At 47.9% G+C, this 23,790-nt stretch overlaps 2 protein-coding genes across 2 annotated transcripts in view; one reads left to right on the forward strand and one right to left on the reverse strand.

The window, feature by feature from the left end:
* The window catches only part of LOC144160540 (uncharacterized), a 37,589-nt gene extending 15,387 nt beyond the window's left edge, over nt 1–22,202 (forward strand). Inside the window, exon 2 of the mRNA XM_077691806.1 lies at nt 21,990–22,202. Coding sequence (XP_077547932.1) covers nt 21,990–22,099 — 110 coding nt within the window. The 3' untranslated portion in view covers nt 22,100–22,202. The remainder of the gene's footprint in view (nt 1–21,989) is intronic.
* LOC144160537 (uncharacterized) lies at nt 6,987–18,556 on the reverse strand. The gene is made up of 5 exons (XM_077691803.1): nt 18,292–18,556; nt 12,074–12,331; nt 11,697–11,957; nt 9,993–10,613; nt 6,987–7,039 (listed from the first exon to the last, which is right to left on the reverse strand). The coding sequence occupies exons 1-5, from the start codon at nt 18,554–18,556 to the stop codon at nt 6,987–6,989; spliced, it is 1,458 nt and encodes a 485-aa protein (XP_077547929.1).
* Nucleotides 22,203–23,790: the final 1,588 nt, after the last annotated feature.

Genomic DNA, 23,790 nt, shown 5'->3' on the forward strand with positions numbered 1-23,790 from the left:
AATAAATAAATAAATAAATAAATAAATAAATAAATAAATAAATAAATAAATAAATAAATAAATAAATAAATAAATAAATAAATAAATAAATAAATAAATAAATAAATAAATAAATAAAGGGGAATAGCTAAAACATTCCTTCATTCGGCTTCTACGAAATCCTGCGAGCAGAATCTCATTGCAGGTTGCCGCAATCACATCAGCCTCTTGGAAGCCCTCGATCTCCTCCCCACGTCTGTGTGAAAGTATCCCGCATAAGAAAAAACACGGGAAAAAAATTCGCTCAATACACGCTTTGGAGGTGGTTGGAAAGCAAACCTTTAAACGACACCCACCACAACTGCCCATTCGACGTCACTTGAATTCATACATGTGGCTCTGAACAGAGTAAAAGCAGAGATTTTGCCAGCAGTTACCTGGAATTCGCGGGGGCGGCGTCCCGAATTCCGCAGCAGCAGCAGCGTCGGCCACGGCCGCGCTAGAGCGGCGGACACCGCCGCTGTAGCCCGGCCGTGAGTAGGGAGAAAGGAAACGGACAGGAGCGTCTTTCGGAGGGTGACACAGCGGAACCTAGCCATCCTGATGTGCTAGCTTAGGGCAACACCACCGCTCGACACAAACGGTGACACCGAAACCACTTCGCTTGGGAGATAAGTGATTTCCATTTATTTAAACTAGTTAGTTGCGAGAAAGCTGAGGGAACTTTTATAATCGATATTTATCAGAACCAGTTGCTACTTTCGCATTTTGTAATACCTCTTGAAACACAACCGAATTGGTATTCACTGATTTAGAAGTCGGAGTCCCATTTGTGGCAAGCAGTGCGCAAAATGTAGCATTTCTCTAGCGGCCAGATGTCTGTATGTGGATTGTTCATTTTTACACCCGCCCTAAATACCAATCAAGAACGTACGTTTGCCGTACGACCACCTTATTTCGTCGGGTGTTGGTTACCCTCGAGGTGCTGTCGAACAAGTTAATCAAGTCGTGCGAAGGAACCACGCACTGGACGCGAAGCTGCCCTAAAAACAGGCCCAAAACAACCATCACTAACAGAGACGACAAAGCCGTATCGCCGACGCCGCCACCAGCGGCGAGCAGGCACTTCCGTGCGGGGAACGCTGGTAAATTTGCCGCGCCATCTCTAGTGTGCGCAGTGGGTGAAACCCTACGCTTTTTCTTAGTCGACGAATCGCCTCTGACCGAGCGAGCCGACAACGCTTGCCGCACGAGTTTTGGATCTGCCGCGGAATATAACCGGTACCAATGAATGCCTTCGCTGTTATATCTCACCAAAAAGAAGACTCGTTGTGCGCTTCAGTTGCATAATTAAGAGTTTTAGCTGTATGTTTTTGACAGTGCGCTCGCTGCCAGCTGTCCGCTCAGCCCGACCGGAGCGTAAGCAGCAGAAACACGTTTAGCTAAGCGATAACCGTATCTCCCTCGGCGGGAAATCATTCGCGTCACTGGTCGTGCCCTGTGCGCGTGCAAACCAAGACATCATTCGAAAGGAAAAATAAGAACTGATATTTCAGTCACGGAAAATGCCGCGTTTATTTCCTGCCTCGCCATTTTGATATAATACAGTCGCTGATAAGATATGAAGGCCTCGCATATTTTTCCTGATGTGTCCCGAGTTAAAATGTTTCAATTTTTTGATTAGGCGCTTCCGAGTGATAATGTTAGGCTTTTGACCCTATTAGACCAAACATTCAGAAGGGGTTAGGAGTCGCCTATTTTAATGGCGAACATGTAAATTTACACGGACAGGTATAACATGTAGCTTCGGCAGGGCTAGGGCAGTGGCAAATGCGCGCGCGCCGCCTCTCTACCCCGCCCGTGCTGCAGGTCAACTGGCGAGGGTTGGTCCGCAGCGCCACGAACTGGCGGCGGTGAAAGGTGGGAACTATACCCGAAGCGCAGGCCGTATGAAAGTGCGCACCCGCCGCTCCTCCAGCCCGGCCGTGGCTTAACGTAGCGAAAACGGAGGCCACACGCCTCATGTCAGCCTTTTTCGCAGCAGCCGGGGTTACCATGCATGAATCCAGAATAGACACTATTTGTACAAATCCGACTCAGAACATCATAGTGATCAGCACGCCCGACGAGGGTCGCGCTCGTAGCTACGTGCAAATTAGGCAGCTTCGCAAAGGCAACGCCGAGTACGAGACCTTCGCGTACATGTCCGCCCCGGACGGCACAGTAAAGGGAATCATTAGAGGCATAGACACTACGGAGACGCATCAGGATCTACAGAACAACATCGTAAACGAGACGATCCCCTTGGCACTAGATGCCCACAGAATGGGAAACACCACCACGGTTATCGTGGCGTTCGAGGGATCTAAAGTACCTAATTCGATCAAGTACGGGGCCATGATAGTGCGGTGTAGCCTGTACAGGCAGCACCACGAGTTCTGTCGGTGCTGCGGCAAACTAGGGCATCGCGCAGACGTGTGTCCGAACCCGGAGACTAAAGTGTGCCTTGCGTGTGGGAGACGCGAGCCGGAGCCAAACCACGAGGCCACGTGTAAGCCTCGTTGCAAGCTCTGCAACGGGGATCACGCAACGGGAGCCACGGGCTGCCTCAACCGATTCAAGGTGCCACACGTGGTACTCCAAAGGCGAGGGGCAAAAGAGCAACAGCGGAAGGAGGCCAAGCAGCAGCCGCCGCAAAAGACAGTGGAAACCTTCCCACAGCTGCAATCGAGAGTACACGCCCCCGTTGCGGCGCCGCGGACGAAAGTAGGCGGGTCCGTTAAGGCGCCGGCGTCAGCGGCAGTGGGCGGAGCAAAGAACAATAGAAACGGCCAGGCGCAGCCGGCGACGGGCGTGACGTGGGCCAGGGTGACAGCTGGCGCAACGAGCCGCGGCAACCGCGCACTCGAGCGAGAGCTGCAAGACGTTCGCCACGAAAACATGCATCTGAGAGCGCAAATGGAGAGGCAAGAAGAGATCATACTCGCGCGAAATCGCAAACTGGACTTGCTACTCGCAGGCAAGATACGGCAAGAGCTCCCACCGCGAACCCCAAAAGTTTCAAGGGACTCGCCACAATCGCCGCCCCCTCCACCGATTAGGATCCCACTCGAGCCCGAGGAGGTGGAAGAGACCTCCGAAAGCAACAACCCAACACCTGAAAACGTCGCGGCGAATTGCAGCGACGCTCCACGGGAAGAAATCGACACGGACAGCGAACCGACCATGAAGAGGCGGGTACTGAAGTCAAAGATCTGCGAGCAACAATACGTCACCAAAGAAGAAATCCACAGTTTTCAAGACGCGTGCGCCAAGCAATTCGAGACGGTCAACACGCGCCTATCGGCCCTCGAGGCCACGCAGGCAGACATTTCGGCTAGACTAGCCAACCTAGAGACCCGCTTCACCAACATGAAGCAAATTACGACGACAATCTACAAGAAGCTCACGGCGAAGCCGCAGCCAATACCGCTTCCTGAAGCACAGCCGTAATGACAATAAAGACCGCGGAGAAGACACACGAACTCATCATCTGGCAGTGGAACGCGAATGGGTTCTGGGGGAGGAGAGCGACATTCTTGCAGCACATTGCACGCGCGGAGAAGAGACCAGACATCATCCTCGTCCAAGAAGCGCACTGCGAGCACGCCCCGAAAATCCCGGGATACCGCTCCTACGCCTTTGCACTTCCCAAGACTCCAGAGAAGGGGGCCCGCGTGCGCGGCTGCATCTGCACTTTCGTGAAGAAGGGCATGGTCAGCCTCGAACACAGCCTCCTACACGCCAGGAACGTGGAACACCTAACGATAGAAGTGGTGATCCGCGCCAAGACCCGAGCCAGAAAGGAGCACGTGTACATCATGAACGCGTACACGAAACCCAAATACGCGAAACAACGCTACGGCATGCTGATCAGCAAGATCAAGCGGCTGGCAGGGGACCAAACAACGCTGCTGTGCGGAGACTTCAACGCCCCGCACACGGTGTGGGGCTACCAATACGACACGGCGAAGGTTCGCAGCCTCCTGGCAGAGACTCAGGCGGCGGGGTACCACCTCGCCAACGACATCACGGTCCCCACCAGACAGGACATGTCGACGGTGCGCCGAGATAACAACCCGGACCTCACCTTCAGGAACAACACGAAGGTGAAGTGGCGAAACACCCTGGAGACGCTCGGCAGCTATCACTGTATCCTAGATGTCACCGTTCCCCTCTAAAGTCGAGCGAGCCCGCATCGCAAACAAAGAATCACGGACTGGGACAAGTTTCGTGCCAACCTCGGCACCGTGCCCGAGAAAATCGAGGACATTGAGGCATGGACGGCGGCGGTGCTATAAGAATCGAAGCGGGCCACCACCGAGTTCGAGACGGAGGAGGACGCACCCGACGTCGACAGCAGGCTAGCACACCTCATCGAGGCGCGCAACTCCCTCAAACGCCGGTGGAACGGCCAGCGGCACAACCGCACGCTGCGCAAGAGGGTGTCGAGGCTAAACAGAGAAATCGAGAAGCACTGCGAGACGCTTAATCGCCAGCGCTGGCACGCCGTCTGCCAGGAGGCCGACGGGCAAATCCACAAGATCCTAACGTGGAAGTTGCTCCGACACCTGCTCGACGACACCAAGACCAAGAGCACGCAACAGCACGTCTTGGCGTGAACCCTCCTCAAGGCCCGCCGAGAGCTCGGCGACGACGAGGTCCGGCGCCGGCTCGACGCCAAGTACCTACCGGCCACGCCACCCTCGCCGCTGCTGAGCTACGAGGGCGACGTCAACCCAGAACTCGACGCGGACATCGAGGAGTGGGAAGTTCGCGCGGTTCTGCAAAAGATCAACGGAAAGTGGGGGTCGGCCCCGACGGCGTGTCGAACAAGGAGCTGCGCAACCTGAGCGACGGCGCAATCGCTGCTGTCACGTGGTACTACAACTACTGCTGGCGCAGTGACGTCCTGCCCCGCAAGTGGAAGGAGGCGCGCATGGTGCTCATCCCCAAGCCCGGGAAACCGCCAGACATCGAGAACCTGCGCCCGATATCGCTGACGTCGTGTGTGGGCAAGGTCCTAGAACACGTGCTTCTAAATCGGTGGCAACGGTATCTGGAGGAGAACGAGCTATACCCCAACACCATGCTCCTATTTCGGGCAGGACTGAGCACCCAAGTCGCGATGCTCCTCCTAAGGCACGAAACCATAGACCGTACGACCAAGAGGTCCGAAGACACAGCGGCCATCCTCGGCCTCGACTTAATAGGAGCGTTCGACAACGTACTGCACTCGGCAATACTGCGGCAGATGTCGCGCCTGAACATGGGCGAGCGATCCTTCCATTACGTCAAGGATTTCCTCAAGGAGCGAACCGCGACCATCGTGGCGGGAGACCTGGAGTTACCGACGAAGACGCTGGGCAGCGGGGGCACGCCGCAGGGAGCGGTGATCTCGCTGACACTGTTCAACCTCGTTATGATCGGGGTGGTCGAACGCCTCGGCTCCCTCCCAAGGGTACGACACACCATATACGCCGACGACATCACTATCTGGTCCACGGGCGGCAGCGACGGCGATATCGAAGAATCGCTCCAGCAGGCCGTCGAAGCGGTCGAAGAACAACTTCAAGGAACAACTCCAATGCTCACCGGCCAAGTCGGAGCTGCTGCTGCTGCGGCCGCCTCGAAGTAACAAGACCGACAACGACGAGCCGAACATCAACGTGCGCACGAGCGACGGTACCACCATTCCCAAGGTCGACACCCTGCGCGTCTTGGGACTGCACATCGAGATCACGCGCCGCAACGGTTACACGATACAACAGCTCCAAACGAAGGCACACAGGGCGATGGGGCTCATCAAGAAGATATCCACCAAGTACGCCGGCATGCGCGAGCGCAACACACTCAAACTGACACAATCCTTCGCCATCAGTCATCTGGGCTACGTCGCCGCCTTCCCCACCTGGAACGCCGCCGAGCGTAACAAGCTGAACGCTCTCATACGCAAGGCACACAAGGTCGCGCTAGGTCTATACACGCACACTAACATGGAAAGAATGTTAGAGCTAGGAATACACAACACAATAGAAGCGATTCCAGAAGCGCAGCAAACAGCACAGACGGCTCGCCTCGAGCAAACGTGAATGAACAGGGCGATCCTAGTACGATTAGGACACAGGCCGCGGCTGCAGGAGGGTAGGGACCGGCTGCCGCTTCCGCGGGGCCTGCTCGAGAAACTGCAGGTCCCGCCGCTCCCGCAGCACATGGACCCACAAGAGAACAAGGAACGACGGCTGGCCAGAGCCCGAGCGCTGACTGGCACGTACACCAACGACACCGGCGCCGTGTACGTGGACGTGGCCCGATACCCGGGCCGACGACACGCGTACGTGGCCGCAGCAGTAAGAGCAACGACGGGCGAGGTCGTCACGGCCGGCAGCGTGCGGGCCAGGTCGGCGGAGCAGGCGGAGGAGTTGGCCATTGCGCTGGCTTTCTCGATCCCGGAATGCACGACAGTACTGAGCGATTCCCGCGCGGCAGTCACCAACTTTGCAAGAAATCAAGTGTGCGTGAGTGCGGTGAGGGCGTGCGGGGCCCCAGACCCAATGCGCGCGCCGATAACGGTACGGTGGTTCCCGGCCCACATGGGCGCAGTGGGACCCGAGCCCAACGGGAACGACCCTATCGAAAAAAACCTTATGATTTTTATATGGGTCCCATAAAATTCATACGGGCCCGTAAGAATTCATATAGGGCCCTATATGAATTCTTACGGGCCCATATGATACAGACCCAAAGAAGTCTAACCACATATGAATTCTTATGGGCCCATTATAGATCCCCATATGGCATCTTACGGGCATATATGATAGGGACCCACAAGAAGTCTAACCCTATATGAATTCTCACGGGCCCATATGAAATCTCCATATGGATTCTTAGTGGCATACATGATACGGTCGCATAAGGGATCTATCCCTATACGAATAATATGGGCTTGTTTCAACCACCATAGAAAGCTATATGTGGTTCATGAAGTCATGTGGGGGCATGCGGGGCACCACGGTGCTTTCTGTGAGTGATATAAAGCTATGCACAGCCACGTTGTTACCACACTGTTGCAGATGGGGCCCGTAAGGTTGTAAATGTTTTAACAAAAATTAAATTTCATGTGCTGCATGAGCATTAATTGTGAACTAAATTACATTTATTTTTATTCACTCATGATATCTCAACCGGTGCATTAAATATGTGCACCGTACCCAACCGATTCCCCTGACCGACTTTTCTGAATTTATAAGCTTATGCATGAACCATATGCATTGTCTATATTAATAAATTCTCAATTGATGGTCCAGTGGGCATTTCATGGACCCGCGAAGCTGCTCCTGGTACTCTTAATTCACCCAATTTTACTTTCTTAAAGCTTGTTTGGTATGCACAAGGGTAAATTAATTTCTCCACCTACCTCGAAGTGTGCTTTTTGCACAACACGCCAGCTATGCAGTAAAGCCAGACACACAAGACTGTTTATATGTTTGCAGACGTTTATTTTCAAGAACAAATCACTTCACAATAAGAAATGCAACAGCGTAAGAGTCATACAAGAAATGCAGGTAACAGTAAACAATGTTCTCAAATCTACAGGAAGAAGTTAACACAAAGAATATCAGCCTCTACAGCGAACGATGCACAGTACAGCTGTCCACATACCGGAGTGATACTACGTCACGATTTAGGAAGTGGATCACACACATCTGCTTTTATTACCCAGCGTGTACATTTTGCACCCACCTAACAACACACATAGAAAAGGTAAGTAACTCTAGCTAGTAAAATGGTTCTTATATCATATCCTACCTAGCACAGCCTAAGCTATATACATGTACCTTAGAAGAACTGCCAGTTGGACTTGTTGGTATATGTTCATGGTTGAAACAGCATTACTTAAAAAGTGAAGGAGGAGGAAGACACACAAGATTAAGCGCTACTAGAAACTTTATTTTATGTTGAGAAAACGAGGATATATGTAAAAGAAAAAAATCAAGAATCTGCATCATCACCAAAACACTGATGCATGCGTAGGACTTGCAGGTAAACACCGCAGTGTTTTCCCCCATCAGCAGCCCAAAGAAATGCGCAGCTCATGCATAGGGTTGTTCGTTTTAGGGATTTATGTATTTTAAAATTTGGGGGTAAAAATTGGGTTCTATATTTCAAACTCACAATCGGGAGAAATGGGGTCTTTTTGTAAAGCCATCCCTAAATTCAGGTTTCTTCACGTTAAATACTCAGATCCACTAAGTTATATAATCAGTTTATTTTAGAAAGTATCATTACCTTCCTAACTATAACACACTAGAAGTGGTGTTTTTAGAAGCTGGTGATATTTGGGACATCAGGGTTATGGGTTATAGTTCTAGAAACTACTCTCCGAAATTTAGTATGAATCAGTAATAGTGGTAATAAAGAGCATTCATAACTGCTAAGAAATGAAATATTGTATTCGCAAAAAGATGGTCATCTTTTTTGCACATCCTTGTTTACGCATATCATCTGCATGCGAAACATGTCAGTTTCCATTCAAGACGTGTCCAGTCGTTGAACGTATCTCACCTGAGAGAAAGTTCTCTCGACATCACAGCTCCAATTATCTAAGCACAACAACGTCAGTGCCAGCCTTTTGGATATCAAGCGCTAGAGTTTTGCCAATACTCAATGAGTTCAAAAGCTGTGTTTGTGGGGCTTCCTTCTGGCAACTTTGGTTGAGAATGGTGGACCGTCAGCCCACAATTGTTCAGAACACGACTTTGGAATGGTCCATTCGAGGAGAAATCGGGTTTCACCCAATTCTCCTGAAACATGCTCGGGGTGTAAGAATTGGATAAAATCTGGTTCTATCATAAAAAGAACAACCCTACTTATTCAATGCACTCGCATGTCACTGAATTCAATCAAAATGTATACAGGTAAACCTGAATGAAACGAAGCTGACAAAAATTCGCAATTTTTCGTTCCAAGCAAGTTTTCGTGACATGCAGGTTTCGAGGTAAGGTGCACGTGTATGAAGCAGAAACGGAACCAAAATGCTAGACATCAGTGACGGTGAAATCGCCCTTCATTAATTTATTTCACAGTGCACAATGGCGTCATTTACGCCTGCCGCTTTTCAACGAGCTTAGTCACTACACGGCACTTCAAAGAAGCAATGTCACTCAGCCCTGTATTCCGAAACATAACTTAAGTAGCACTTTTGACTTTTAACACTTTTTGGTGCCTTAAGCGTTTCAAGTACTAAACTTGGGCTGAAAGGGCGCATTAACTTGATGCTTTTTTCTGCTCACAAAATTGGTCAGACGGTTCTAGCTGGCATACTGTACCGGGCGGCTACGTTTTTTCTCACCGGCGGAGACGATATTTCAACTTGCGAGTTGTTTTGGAAAGACAAACTTTTCATTTTGTAGCAGCAGAACTCAACATCGACAAACTAACACCACAGATAGCAGTTAAGACGCGTGGCTACGCGCCAAAAAGCATACCTAGAGCCTAACCAACACCATACTGACACGCGCAAACCCATGGTAGTTTCCGGTGTGGACGAACCTCACTGAACTAGTGCATTTATCCACACAATTTTCTAGAAAAAGACCAAAAAACAATGGCTCATCAGTGTAAAGAATTTGTTACATCAAGGTTAACAGTCTCAACGCCTTCATTACATAAGCTAGGTCATGAACACATGGGTTTCAGTGAGCTGGCAATGGGGAATTGAAAAACTGAAATCCAAGAATTTGTTACTTTGATGTTCATTACATCTAGGTTTAACTGTAGAAGGAATACTGAACGATCGATCTAGTCTCGCTCGATGAAGTTTGGTACAGTGCGTATGAAACCCTCTCTGTCCCCAAATGAAACAAAAACACACGGCTTGGCTATTGCACTCAATTTTAGTGCAATGACAGGTTGTGACCGCGAAAAAAAGCAATAGCTAATGTGATCTGGAAGATCTGCATGGGTGTACTCACGCACAACTTCGCCGCAAAGCAGAATCTCCTCCCCGTTTGCTGTGGAGCGAGCATCTGTCACTTCCAAAACTCTTTTTATCACACAGCAACCACCATCATGGGCCTCAAACACTGCGCTGTCTCGTTTCCCACTACGCTTATACTCCTTACTGTGAAAAACAGTGCCCGCATAAGCGAACCTAAAGTGCTCCTGCACATCATGTACATCCCCGACCAATGAATTGACTGAGGCCGCTTCCATAGATGACAGGAACAGTACTCTCTTTGGCCGGCCAAACATGCATGCCCCCCCAACATGGTAGGCCTTCTCTAGTCTCGGGTAACCAAGGAAGTCTTGGCACAGCTGCTTTACGGAGGGTGGAAATGAGGCCAAAGATAACAGCAGCTGCAGCTCCTGGTGCATGACAACACGCTCAATGATCTGCTCTTTCACACCATTTGCAGCGGTCACAAGCTTCACAAGACCGTTTCCACTTTCGAATGTGAAAGCGGAATGTGCCCACAGAGGGCCATACTTGCGTGCAGCTTGTGCTAGGTGTGTCAATTGGTGAACGTTGAAGGTCATGCAATGATCTCCATACAGTCGTGCAGCACGACCCACAAACTCTTGGAGAAGACGATCTGAAAGGAAGTAATTAGTGGTTGGTTAATATTACATCTAGTTGTTTTTCACTTGTGTTTCGTAAAAAAATGCAGCATACCATTTCTACTGGGTTCTGCATATAAGGGATCAAAATTCAAAAGTTGAAACAAAAGCTACCGACCCACCGTAAAGTTACGAGAGAACGCCCTCCCGCGAAGCATCGCACGCCTCCCTTTAGGTGTGAAATATTACAGCGAAGCTGTCAGCCTCTAGTTGCTAGGAAGATTTCATGTCGCAAACAAAAAAACCCAGGCAGGATCCAGCAGTTCCCGCCTAAGACACCGAGCGCATGAGTCAGGCTAATCAGGCGTGCAGCATAGAGCTCAGTATTTGTGTAAAAATCCTCAAGAGAAGTATCTAAGTCACATTATGAATGATAAGGCAGCTGCGAACAATGGGAACCACACCCCCTTGTGTTCCTGGTAGAGATTATGTTTGCAGATTACGTTTGAAGACTAGGCAGGGGCTAGTTTCACTAAATAGAGCAGGTCTTGCCCAAGGCACTGAGCACATGCATCAGGCATGGTAGGACCCTGTATTTGGCGCCAGAAAAGCCGAGCGCAAGCGAAAAGCCCTGCCAAGACGACGAGGAACATTTCACACTCTCCCCCATCAGCATTTGCAGGGGTTTACAACAGCTTCGTTGGACATCCACTTTCACAGGACAGGATGGCGACTTTTTTCCAATTTGCTAAAACGCACCACAGATTCCCCCCCCCCCTTCTAAAATCGCACTAGTTCAGCACTTTTGAAATCTCGGAAAAGTTCCTCCGTGAAAACGTCCCGTAGCCGGGAACACCACCGATGTCTCTATTTTCAACAAAAGAGACACAACCTGTCCTAGCTTTTTTCACTTGATAGCTGCACAGTTTTGGCTGGCAATGTGGCTGCTTTTTTGTAGTTTTTGTCCCTGGCCCGAAAGTTCGTCGATCCCGTATTTTAGGGCACAGCATTTTTGCGCCTGCCACAGTGGCTTGGCGGTGGCGACGGCGTTGCAACTGAGTGACCGAAGGCTGAAAGAATACAAAAGTGGCTACAGTTGGAGTGATAATATGCTTTACCTGCATGAGTGATGGCAGCATCAGATAGCTCGTCTTGGAGCAGAATGAAGATCGCTTCAGAGAGGAAGGCAAAGTGCTTCAGGTAAACTGGCGGCAGAATGCCCCAGCAGCAAGGAAGGCAGTAAAATAGTAACCAATTCCGCCATTCGTGCGCCTTCCAAAAGCACCGCACACGAAGCGTGCGGGGTAGGCGGGTGATGTGGTGAGGTGGCCGGATCCTCCGGAGGCGCTTGCTTACGGCTTGCAGAGTGGATGGTTGCACTGCACAACATTATGACACACCTTTTAAAAAGTCGTTTGCTTCACATAAACCACACATATTCATACATTCATTTAGCATACAGCTTAAAATTCATTTCAGTACAACTTATTCTTACCTATGTAGTAATCTTCATCAGAATTCACCGAGTCCACCCAATATTCGGTGAACTGCCTCACCACACCCAGTAGCACACAATGCATGTACTCGACAGTGTAGCACCACACCAAGTCCAAGTACGGCAATTTCGTCAGTGGCGAGGGTCCTTTCACACCATTCACTGGTGTGTCCAGCTGCATGGCGAGCTTTGCATCCCGTTGAACTCTCTCTGTTGTCCTTTGTACAGAGGGCTCAGTCTGCAGGTAAAGACGCCGTTCTGGACAAAAGTGTTTACAAGCGGTTAAGAATACACATAGTAACAAATGTTTGTAGGCATAACGTGAGCATATATTTCCAAAATGCCAAAGCAAGAAGGTGAGCAGGAGTAACAAATAAAAAGACGTTGCACGAACATTCTTTTTAAAGGAAACAAGGTCATTTACTACTGATGAACAAAAAGGCAACACAAGGATGGTGCTTTGCTAACATGCAACATTGATGCATTTGGGACTGACTTCCTTGCAAACATATACTCTTCTGCCCAACTTGGTGATGGATGGAACTCGATTACTGGGTTGACGATGAAAACTAGATGTTCCATAACACAGTAAAAAAAACAAAAGGCATAGCCTTGCTCATAAAGAAGTTGGCCCCTCATTCCTGATTTCTTGTAATTGTTACACGTGGAGACAAAATTTTGTCGTTTACTTATTGTGAAACCGATTCGAGCCGTTTGGGCATTTCACAGCTGTCAAAAAGGGGCAAAGCCCTACAGCCAAGTTAATTCTCGGACCACTACTACCTGTACTGTACTTCTCAGCTAAATAGCGGTGTATTACCCTCCCCCCCTCCCCCTTGTGGTGGCTGTGTGGCTAGGAAATTGTGCTACTGAGCCCAAGGACGCAGTTTGATTCCTGGCCCTGGCGGCTAGCTGCTTTTCTGGTGAGGCTAAAAGCTAAAACGCCAGTGTGTTCAAGATTTTGACACTTGCTAAAAATCCCCAGGGGGTCAAAATTAATCTGGAGCCCTCACTACGGTACGCCTGATTATCCTGAACAGCATCAGCGTGTAAAAAATGCGGTGTATGGTTGTTTTAGGAAAGCAGCGAAACAATTTCTTCACCAAAATGGTTCGAAATAGAAAACCAGCAAAAAATGTAACCAAATGTTTTCATTATATATAAGGACCGACGCAGCTCCACACAGCACATAACGGAGCGATCCAGGCAGCCGCAAACACCTCGGTGGCACTAAGCGTGTGCTTTCCCTACTGCAGGTATGGCTTCACATATATTATTTCTGTAACTAAGCAAGGGCTCCTGGATCGCTTCGTTTGTTTCGTTTGTTTTGTTTCGCTTGTTTTGCTCACTTGTTTTCACTAGTAGTGTCTATGGATCCGCCGACAAACCCTTTGACAACCCTTGGCCAAGCGCTCGCTGACAAACCCCCTTCAAACATTAAGGAACTCTCCAAGGCTCTCGTTGAATTGGCGCTAGGGATCGAAAAGGTTACCACTGGCATTCGAAACGATATCAAGGGTATTGCCGATAACAACAAAACTTCTCTAGATGAAATTCAGGAGGTAAAAAAATCCATGGAATTCATGAATAAGACCTTCGAACAATTACAGACTGACGTCAAAAAAACATGCGCGGAACTTTCAGTGGTAAAGGAACAGCAAAAGGTAAAAGAGGCCGAAGCGAAGCTGCTGCAGCAGCAAGTCCAGGACATGCGCAGAGAAATCGTGGAACTGAAACAATACAGCAGGCGTAACAACCTGGAGATAAAAGGCGTTCCTTCCTCTGCCGAAGAGTCATTGGTTGACGTAATGGCAACGATTGCTACTACGTTAAAAGCTAGGCTTTGTCCAGAAGACATCGATACGATTCACCGCGTTCCAACTAAAAAAAACGACCATGAAAACATTGTTGTGAAATTCATCTCGAGGACCAAAAGAGATGAAATTCTACAGAAGGCACGTAAGCAGAGGCTCTTGGCATCTACGCTCGGGTACGAAGGCAACGAGCCAGTGTATGTGAACGAACATTTGTGCCCAGAGAATAAGGTGCTCCTTGGTAAGGCGGTGCAGAAAAAAAGAGAAATGAATTGGAAATTTGCTTGGGTCTCCCAAGGCAAAATCCTGATGAGGAAGACCGAGAATTCTCGGGTTCTGCACGTAGCGACTGAGGAGGACCTGGCTAAAGTAAACTAAATGTCTGCAACTTCTTTGTGGTACCACATCTAGCTTCATATGGCCTTTACGTGTAGCCAGGTTAACCAAGAGTTTTCCAAGCATTCATATTTTTCCGTCGTTCACTCTAACATTCGAAGTCTGCGGAAAAACGAGAACTTGCTGTTAAGTTTTCTGAGCAGGCACCAGTTTAGCTTCGATGTTGTTGCTTTATCCGAAACATGGTTGAAGAACGGGGAGCATATTTCTTTCCATGGGTATAATTTCCTGTCATCTTGTAGGGATACATCATCGCGTGGTGGTGGTGTAGCACTTCTTATCAAGTCTTCCGTGCTGTATAATGTTAGACAAGATGTATCGGCTATTGACGATGTCTCAGAAACCCTATTCGTAACACTAACATCTGGAACAGTTGTAGGCGTCGTCTATCGACCTCCTAGTTCTAGCGTACCGCTCTTCCTTGACAGAATGGAAAATATTCTAAACGTTTTGAGCTTCGGCAATAAGCATCCTGTACTAATTACAGGTGACTTTAACATTGACACCTCAGCTGGACAAAACATTGATTATACATTACTTCTGCAGTCATATAGTTTTTATAACCTGAATAATGTGCCTACCAGAATCACAAAAAATACCGCCACGACCATTGACCATATTTTGTGTAACATGGACTCAGTCTTTGCTGGCGTTTACGATGAATGCGTGAGCGACCATGCCCCTGTGTTTGCTTTGCTTCGCACTGATAAGGCCGCTCCCGATAAAAAGAAACCTACAACGTATGCGAGGATCAATTATGCCCAGCTGCGCACTAAGCTTCAAAACACGCACTACCATGACATCTTGTCTGAAGACGTGCATACAGTTTTTCAACTTTGTTAGTTCTTTATCGTCCATAATTTCCAGCTGCACAACCCACCATAGCTGTAAGTACGAGCAACCACTCTGCCCGTGGATGACAAAACCAATACTGAACGCCATAAAAGAACGAAACGCGTGGTATCGTAAATGGAAGCTACATAAACAGAACGACTTCTGTGCGCAGCAATTCCGACTCGTTAGGAATAAAGTGGTCGATATGATAAGAAAAAGGAAGAAAGAATACTATACTTCACAGGTGCAGCAAGCGAAGGCAATGCTAAAAAAATGTGGGATGTTATCAACAACGTCGTAGGCAAACCCACTAAAACATCTGTCATTCCAGACTCAGTTGATACTAGTACCGTAGAAAATTTTAATTCATACTTTACCACCATAGGGTCGCACTTAGCTAGCCAGGTTCCTTCGACGCAATGGGATGCAAGCGGCAATGCGAAGTTATGCTCCTTTACAATTGACGAAATTGACTATCCTGAAATTGTGAACGTGATATCAAGGCTGGCAGACAGGAAAGCCGCCGGTCATGATGGTATAACCGTTCGTGTACTGAAGGACAATATTGATGTACTTGGGCCCCAATTACTTCGTCTGTTTAATTATGCCATAATTAAAGGGGTATACCCTGACAACCTAAAAGTAGCAAGAGTGTCACCAGTTTTCAAAAGCGGTGACCGTAATGAACCAGGCAGTTATCGGCCAATATCCGTCTTGAGCGTTATAAACACTGTGTTTGAAAAGGTTATCTCTGTTCGTCTACGAAAATACATAGAACATAATAAAATTATAACGTCAGCCCAACATGGATTTACTACAAATAGGTCCACGTCCTCTGCTGTAATGGCGTTAACTCAAGAAGTGTACTCCTCCTTACATAACAGCGAAATAGCGGGTGTGGTTTTTCTTGACCTCAAAAAGGCGTTTGACTCCGTAACGCACTCGATTCTCTTAGAAATCTTAGAAAACTATGGGTTTCAGGGACGCACCCTACAATTCTTCTCCAGCTACTTGTCCAATCGCAAACAGTATGTTTCTGTTGCCGATGTTTCATCATCACAATTAGAAATATCAACAGGTATCCCTCAGGGCTCGGTCCTCGGTCCGGTGCTATTTTCCCTGTACGTTAACGACCTTTCTACCTATTTGACATCATCCAAGGTTATAATGTATGCGGACGATACCGCAATTATAGTGAGTGGTAAATCAGCTGAACATGTAGTAAGTGCGATAAATCATGAGTTGTTGCGATTGTCATATTGGCTTAACGGTCATAAATTAACTCTAAACAGTTCGAAAACGAAGTATATGCTTTGCCGTTCCCCGCATAGACAATTTGATGGAGACTCCATGAAAGTATATTTTAATAGTTGTTTGCTGGAGCAAGTTGATTCCATCAAATATCTAGGCGTGACTCTGGACTGCCATATGAACTGGAAAGGGCATATAGAAATGATCTCCTCTAAACTTGCATCGTCCTGTTTCGCCCTTTTAAGAAGTAGAACGTACTTCAGTATCTCCATTATGAAGGTTATTTACTACTCACTGTTTCATTGTCACTTGACGTATTGTTGCGAATCTTGGGCATTTACATATCAAACGTATTTAGACCCCATCGTGCGCCTTCAAAAACGAGCATTACGTATTATGACATTTTCTAACTCTTGTGTTCGCAGCCGTTCGTTATTCTCTGAGCTTCAAATACTTCCATTCTTGCATGTCCGTGAAATGAAGGTCTGTATAGTTGTCAACAAAATTATTCTCCATTGTCATCCTTTTTCAATAAATTTGTTTGTGTTACCTACAAGGAACACTAGGAATGCAAGTAACGTGAATTTTAACTTGCCTGTAACCCGAAATACCTACGGTCAACGGCTACTACAATATTACGGAGCAAAAGTTTGGAACACTTTACCTATAGAAATAAAAACAGCTAATAACTTTGTATTTACACTAAAAAGGTACTACCTATCCAACATCGCATGAACCCAGGTTCCTTTTGTCATGTTCAATTTTTTTTATTTGGTTTTCCTGCAGTGTTTTTGTAATCAGTACCTTTTCACTCACCTGTTTGTTTGCTGCTGTATTGTGTATTTATGTAATGGGCCTAAACTAGCTTCGGCTATTGGCCCAACAGTTTGTGTTATGTATTTCGTACAACTTGTTGGTGAATAAAAAAAAAAAAATTCTAAATATCCGTTATTTCTCTAAAAGTGTCACATTACAGTGACAGAGCAATTTCTTTTAACGTATAATTTTTGTGCAAAGGTAAAACAGAAATAATTTACAATATTTTTAGAATTACGATGGATAAACACAAACAGTGCGTAAATTATTTGCATGATGAGGCTAAAGATGAAAGCATTTTTTTCACAAGGCATTTACCAAATGCTCTGTACGGAAACGTTGACTTTGTTTTTGTAATTTCGGAGGTTTAGCATGCCGAAGCTACGCCTGGGCTTTGTGGCATGCCACTGTGGAGGGCTCTAGATTAATTTTGACCACCTGGAGAACTTTAATTCATCCCAAAATCTCAACCATAGGTCTTTCCTTCCTTCACCTCTACTTGAAAACTGGCTACCATGGCTTGGATCGAATCCACGTTCTTTGGTTTAGAAGTATATTTTAGCCACTGAGTCACTGCGACGGGTTTTAATAATTGTTGCCTATGGACACTAGAAAATGATGTGCAACTGAGCTAGAAAGTGTAATTACACAAGCACAGATTCAAATGTGTCTGCACTCGGAAAAAATGCTTACTGTTGTCAAGTTTTCCACACGCCAGGCACCAAGGACATCCAAACTGGCCATTGAATTGGTTGTGGTTCCCAACCGCAGCTCTAGCAGGGGCATGAACACAGACACAAACAGGATACACCTTGGAGCGTAGCTCCGCAGAACCACATTTCAACATCAATTCACCCACAGCCTTCACTTCTTCCACAAACTTGGACAAGAAAAGCAACATGTCTGGATGCTTGTGTCCAAACCAAAATCCAGCAAGCACGGTGTGTTCTGTTTGACTTGAAAACGGCAGCTCGTTGACGAAAAACTGAATAGGCCATATTGACGCATTTGTCGACTTAAACAAAGGGCTCCCATCTGTGTTTATAGTAACCGTCAGGTCACTCCAGCGGACTTTACCATCTTGCCGAAGCGCTTTGCATGCAGCACCATCTGCGATGCCACTAAGGGCAGTGGTTCCTGCGTCCAGGCGTTCCTTCAGTTTGCACAGGTTGCTGTGCAGGGCATCTTTCGTCTGCGCCACGATGTGCCGCAACTGTTCTTTCAGATTCATATTCCCAAAAAGGCAGCCCTTCTTCTTCACCTCGGCGATCGTGGAAGTTGTCTTGCACAGCTCACACCGTAAGCTTCCCCCACCTGCTCTCGGCTCGAGCAGCGAGGTGCACGCATCACAGTAGTAATAGCTCTTCGTCATTCCTTTACACTTTGGCGCCCACAGCTTTCTGAGCAAGTAATTTGTGCCTGGTAAGCCGGTTTTCTTAGCACCAAATAGTGCATCTATCAGCTTCAGGAGGTCGTCGACTGCATTCCATGTGAGGCCGTGCGCCACCACGAATGCCATGATCAAAACGATTGCCGCAGCAACAGTCGTTCCGGATCCAGGAAATGTTTGGTTGCCAAAATTGCTGAAACACTCCGAGATAGTTTAGATCTCATCAAAGAACGGTGCAGCATCATCTTGACTGGAAGCGTCATCGTCACTTTCACTTTCTTCATCTGCGGTGGCAGCGCCATTCGAGGCGTCGCTGGCGTTGTCAACATATTCGGCTTCGTGGGAACAGCACGCGGGATCAGTGCAATCAACTGAGTTGAGCAGTTCGTCCGCCGTTGAAAATTAATTTCTTGGCTGTTCCTGTGCTACACCAAGGTGAAGATCTGGCACCGAGTTGGGCGTAGCCGAGGTAGCTCCAGTTGAGTCGCTTGTCGTTATACCACCGCGTTGACCGAGGAACTGCAAAACGTTCGTCGGTGTTTAAGTAGACTTTCCGGTGCTTTTTCTCCGTCTCCTGACTCATAATGACGTTTATACTGAGCTGTAAGCAATGTATAATGACATTATACTGCCCAGCGGATGAGTGATTAGAGAAACAAGCGCGTTTTTGACAGTGGATCGATGTGAATTTACCCTCTGTACTTTGGCCTGATTTGGGTGAAATCAGAAAGAAGCGGAAAGCTTTTACGTATTTTTGGACAAAAACTCCCAAACTATACTTCATAAAATAAATTAAGAGACATTATAAAGAAACAATAGTTTCGTAAAACATTGTGAATATTCTCAGGGTTATTTACGAGCAAGACGATGAGGGATAAATCAAACCAGGCCCGTCAAGCTCCGACGTTCCCTGTCTTCCCTATAGGCGGCGTAAAAATCGACGTCCCACGTGACCAACCTACAGCGGCAGTTTTTGGACATCAAGTCAACGAGACGGCGCAACCGAAAGGTTACTTTTGGTAGAGAATACAAAACATTCATTCCGTGACTCAGAGAGCCAACAAAGTTCGCTTACACTGTGTTGTTTAAAAAGATTATTAACAAGTTCCGCATCAAACATTTGTTGAGCAAAATGTACGCAACTTTTTACGAACAGCCGACTGGTGCACCACCTCGCTTCTGAATTCGGAACCACAAAGCCATGCCAAGCCAAGCTGGATTGCGGTTAAGTTATTCTCTGTGGTCTTGTCAAATCTAGTTTTCTTGAGTATTTCTGTGCTGTGAACATGCAGGAAGTGTGATACGTGCCACCGCGAAACTTCAGCGACCCGGGTGAGCCTGTTGGAGCCCGTGTTAGCGGGGCCGCTGTACTGCCGCATCGATTTGCTGTGATGGCGCATCTAGGCCTATAGCCAGGCTGCGACTCCTCTTGCTATTGGCATCACTCTTCGTTTTACGTACTCGCCTCGGTCCAGACCTCGCCAAACGTGCCTGTTGCTCCTCACGACGGATGCGCCCGTCCGAGCGTGCTCGCCACTACAAGTCTGTCTCGCGCGCTGTGCACGGAGTTGGTTCCTACCACCTCGCTGAAGCATCGCCCCAAGGTCTGCCGCCACATGTGCGCACCCCTTTCTGGCCGCCCGACAGTCACGCTGTGCCTCTTGCTCGCTGGAGACATTGCGATCAATCCCGGCCCCAAGCGCACGTCGTCACGTCCTACTTGCAGCCGCTGCGAAAAGGTTGTGTATGACAACGTCGCCGCTCTCCAATATGATGGATGCGGAAGGTGGGCACATCGCACGTGCGAACTTATGACGCTCGCTGTATACCGCCGCCTTTCATCGTCGACTGAGTGCTGGTTGTGTGCCCTTCGTTCGAAATCTTAGCGCAAGTGAACGAGTTGTTATGGCAAAAAAATGTCACGAAAGCGACGTACAATTGCAGCGATCGAAATGAAATGATATCCTGGCCTATGTAAACTTGCGGATGTCAATAAACGATTTGTTCTCACTTGCTGCTCACTGTGGTCTGTGCCAGTCGAGGCCATCTGGTCACCTGGCGTAACATCACTTCACTAGCGCGGCGCAAGTAAACACGCGGCCAGCGTGCCAGCCAAGAACCAGCAGGAGCAGCGCGGCGGCGGCCGCCGTACGAGGGCAGCCATGTCAATAAGGAGCTCAAGCGGCCTGTGCAAAAAGCATCCGCCATGTTTACAAAGCCTTGTTTACAGCGCCACCAAGCGGGCGCCCTCGGTAGTTCACGACGCCGCCACTACGCTTTTTCTGGCAGTACAGGCAAAGCTCGACCTTCGCTTCGCTAAAATCCTCCCTATTCTCTGATCAAACAAAGCCAATCCGCAGCAGTAGTCATTTCCCGTGTGGGTCTTTGTTGTGTGCATGCCTGCGGGATTTTGCGGCGGTGTGCGGTGTGCGGTGCAGCACGTTTCTATGGCTCCAACAGTACAAACTTTCGCCTATGTCGCGTATAAGGACGGCCACAAAGCTATTGTAGCCGTTTCTCTGATAAGAAATTACGCGCCGTCGTCCTTAACGGACGTACAAAAGGACAAAGACGCGTATTGGCGTTCCCGGGAATCCGAGGACGAGGGCTTTTACCCTGCCGACGTTCGCGGAACTCGGAGGTAAGTTTTTATTTCACCACATAGTTCATAGTAATGTTGTCCGTATGGGACGTTATGACAAGTGGGAAATGTGGCGGCACACTTCGTTTGGCGTGTAGCCAAACGTAAAAGCTTGGGAACAGAGCATCAGTTTTGTAAAATTGAGAACGTTTGGCGGAAGGCGTGCCATTCTGTAGTGTTTTCTTGTCCTGCAATTCAACGAAGCATTGTTGCATTGTATACTTGTCGCGTTTCCAATAACGCTGTGTATGAAGGTACAGTCGCCCAAATGTTATAACTAGCGTGCGAGAGCGACCACTGTTGGCGCGCGAGCGACATATGACGGGCCAAGTTGAAAAGTGGTTGAGGCTAAGCGCATGCTCAGAATGCGGGTTCGGCTGGGCTCGTCGTCTGCACGCTCTTCCTTCTTAGATTGTCACCCCATACAACCGCGCTGCAAGCGATCAGGCAGCGTGACTCAGCGAATTATTTGCTCGTATTTTATGTTCCGAAGATTAACGGTGCCTGCCAGTACAAATTGCGCAAATGAAATCTTACGATACAAAGAACACGCCCAATCGTGAAGTAAGCCAACGAACATATAATACTCATTTGCTAGTTCCTCATGCAAACGCTTTTTTATGTGTACAAAGGTCAGTTATCAACCGTGTGTGCTGCAAATGTTGAAATGTCGCTGCACACTTCAAAGGGTAATTTTTAAAACTCATTGATGGCCAACTTCTGTCACTTTTATTGCATAATACCAGTATCAGCAATTGTGCACCTCACTTGCAGTCACCCAGACCGACCTTGTGAAGCGGCTAGCGAAGCGCCGTATAGCAGTGCCTGACAACATTTTTGAAGACGTGCATGCAACGGAGGTGATGAAGAAGGTAAGAACTTGATTTTCGTGCCGAGCAAGTAGTCAAAGGTTTTGGGAATGGTTGTTTCTGCTTTTTGGATTTTTATGTTGTCTTCCCACAATTCTTGAGGAAAGCAGTAGTGACGTACCTGGCGGTTTGAATAAGCACGCCCGCTTATGCAACTTTTCTCATGACAGAAGCACAGGTGACTTCTGTTAACTGCATCTGCCCAAGTAGCAGCCCTTCTAGAGGCATTACTCAACAGGGCTGTGGTGGCTTACTGTTTATAGTTTTGCATCAAGAGTTCACAAGTTCCAAAACAAACCAAGTTAAGTGAGTTAAAAGTTGTAGCTGCAGTCACTTTTTTAAGCAAATAAAAGCTAATAACACTGCGAAAGGTGGGATCTCAGCCGAAATTAGAAGTTCTTTCAGCTGCTACTGTGCTTTTTGAATAAGTCTATGCATAAAAGAAGTAGTGTTATAATGAACATCAGCAAAATAAAATCACAGGGTGGAAAAAGCGGTTGAGAAAACAGTTCTGCTGTAGAAATTAAAAAAAATGCAGGGAAGCTTGCACCACCACATAATTGAATGGCAAAGCTGCTGTAGGTGAGCATTGCCGGACACATGTATGCTAATTTCTAGTATCATTGCTTATTTGTGTAGTTGTGGTGCTAGTAATTGTCGTCATATGCGTCGAATACGTCGTCTTCTTCGCGGCGAGTGGTGGATGCAAAGTCATCCTCAGCATTGTAGACTTCCACCAGCTCTTTGTCATTGAATCGCGGGGGTGGTGGCGGGATCTGTAAGTCGTCTCGGGTGGGATTGGGCCCGTCTTAGCCATGTCTCCCGTTATCCATGATGGCTGCTGGAGATTGCGGCCGCAGTGACCTCTCCCAAGCTGGCTGTCTTTTCACATTTAGCATCAGCACTGGAGTTTTGTTTTTTTACATGCGAGGCAGCACTTGACGACAGTGCTGCTGTTTTCTGTTTGTTTGTTTTGTAAGCTACTCGGTGGTGGCCGTGATGCTCTCGCTTGGTATTTTCCTGGCGTTTTTTCCCCTACAACACCAAACTTACAGCTTGTACAACAGCTCCACTGTTAAATTTCACACAATATCAATCGCTAATATAGATGGAACATCTGTAGCGGCACTATGAAGTTAGGTGTGTTGTGTTCTTTCAGGCTATATCTGCAAAAGATGCGGCTGCGAAGGTGCGAGCTGCAAACAAAAAAAAAATGCAGCGGCTGAGGCAGAACAGCACCTCCTCCTCCTACGACGACAGCGTGGTGCCCAGGGCGCTTTTACTGGACGAGCAGCAGAAAAGTGCTGCTCTTCGACGGAAGCTCGCCACAGTACGGCAAGAATACCACGAGCTGCAGGTGTGCCACAACAGCCTGCAGGACCGACATTCTAAATTAGCATATGTCCTTCTGCCCAAGCTGGGTAAGTGGCAGCCATACTTCTAATAGAGGCTTGCAGGGGCCGTTTTGTCAGATGAGTGCAAAAAAATAATAAAAAGCAGTGCCTTTCCACTCATAAAGACGACCAGTGAAGCTGCGGTGCGTAATTTTTCAGCGAATAATTGTCATACACTTTGTTTCCGAATAGTTCCGGTAGGATAATGGCCATGCTTAACTGCGCAACAAGCAATGTGGGAAAGCCAGCTAATACAGATGAAGCTTACACCGGTCTCATTAATGTCGGCTTCACCTCTAAACACAAATGCAT

This window comes from Haemaphysalis longicornis, unplaced genomic scaffold, assembly GCF_048455015.1.
Source record: "Haemaphysalis longicornis isolate Haplotype H1 unplaced genomic scaffold, Haemaphysalis longicornis Haplotype H1 scaffold_105, whole genome shotgun sequence".
Taxonomy (NCBI): domain Eukaryota; kingdom Metazoa; phylum Arthropoda; class Arachnida; order Ixodida; family Ixodidae; genus Haemaphysalis; species Haemaphysalis longicornis.

Bases quoted from the DNA above. Each gene is read 5' to 3' on its own strand.
- LOC144160537 (XM_077691803.1), bottom strand. From the start codon at position 18,556: ATGACGAAGAGCTATTACTACTGTGATGCGTGCACCTCGCTGCTCGAG. The intron at 12,332-18,291 runs GTGCTGCATGCA...ACTTTTGTCCAG, and splicing joins CCTTAGTGGCATCGCAGATG to AACGGCGTCTTTACCTGCAG. The intron at 10,614-11,696 runs GTAAAGCATATT...ACTTCCTTTCAG, and splicing joins TGCTGCCATCACTCATGCAG to ATCGTCTTCTCCAAGAGTTT.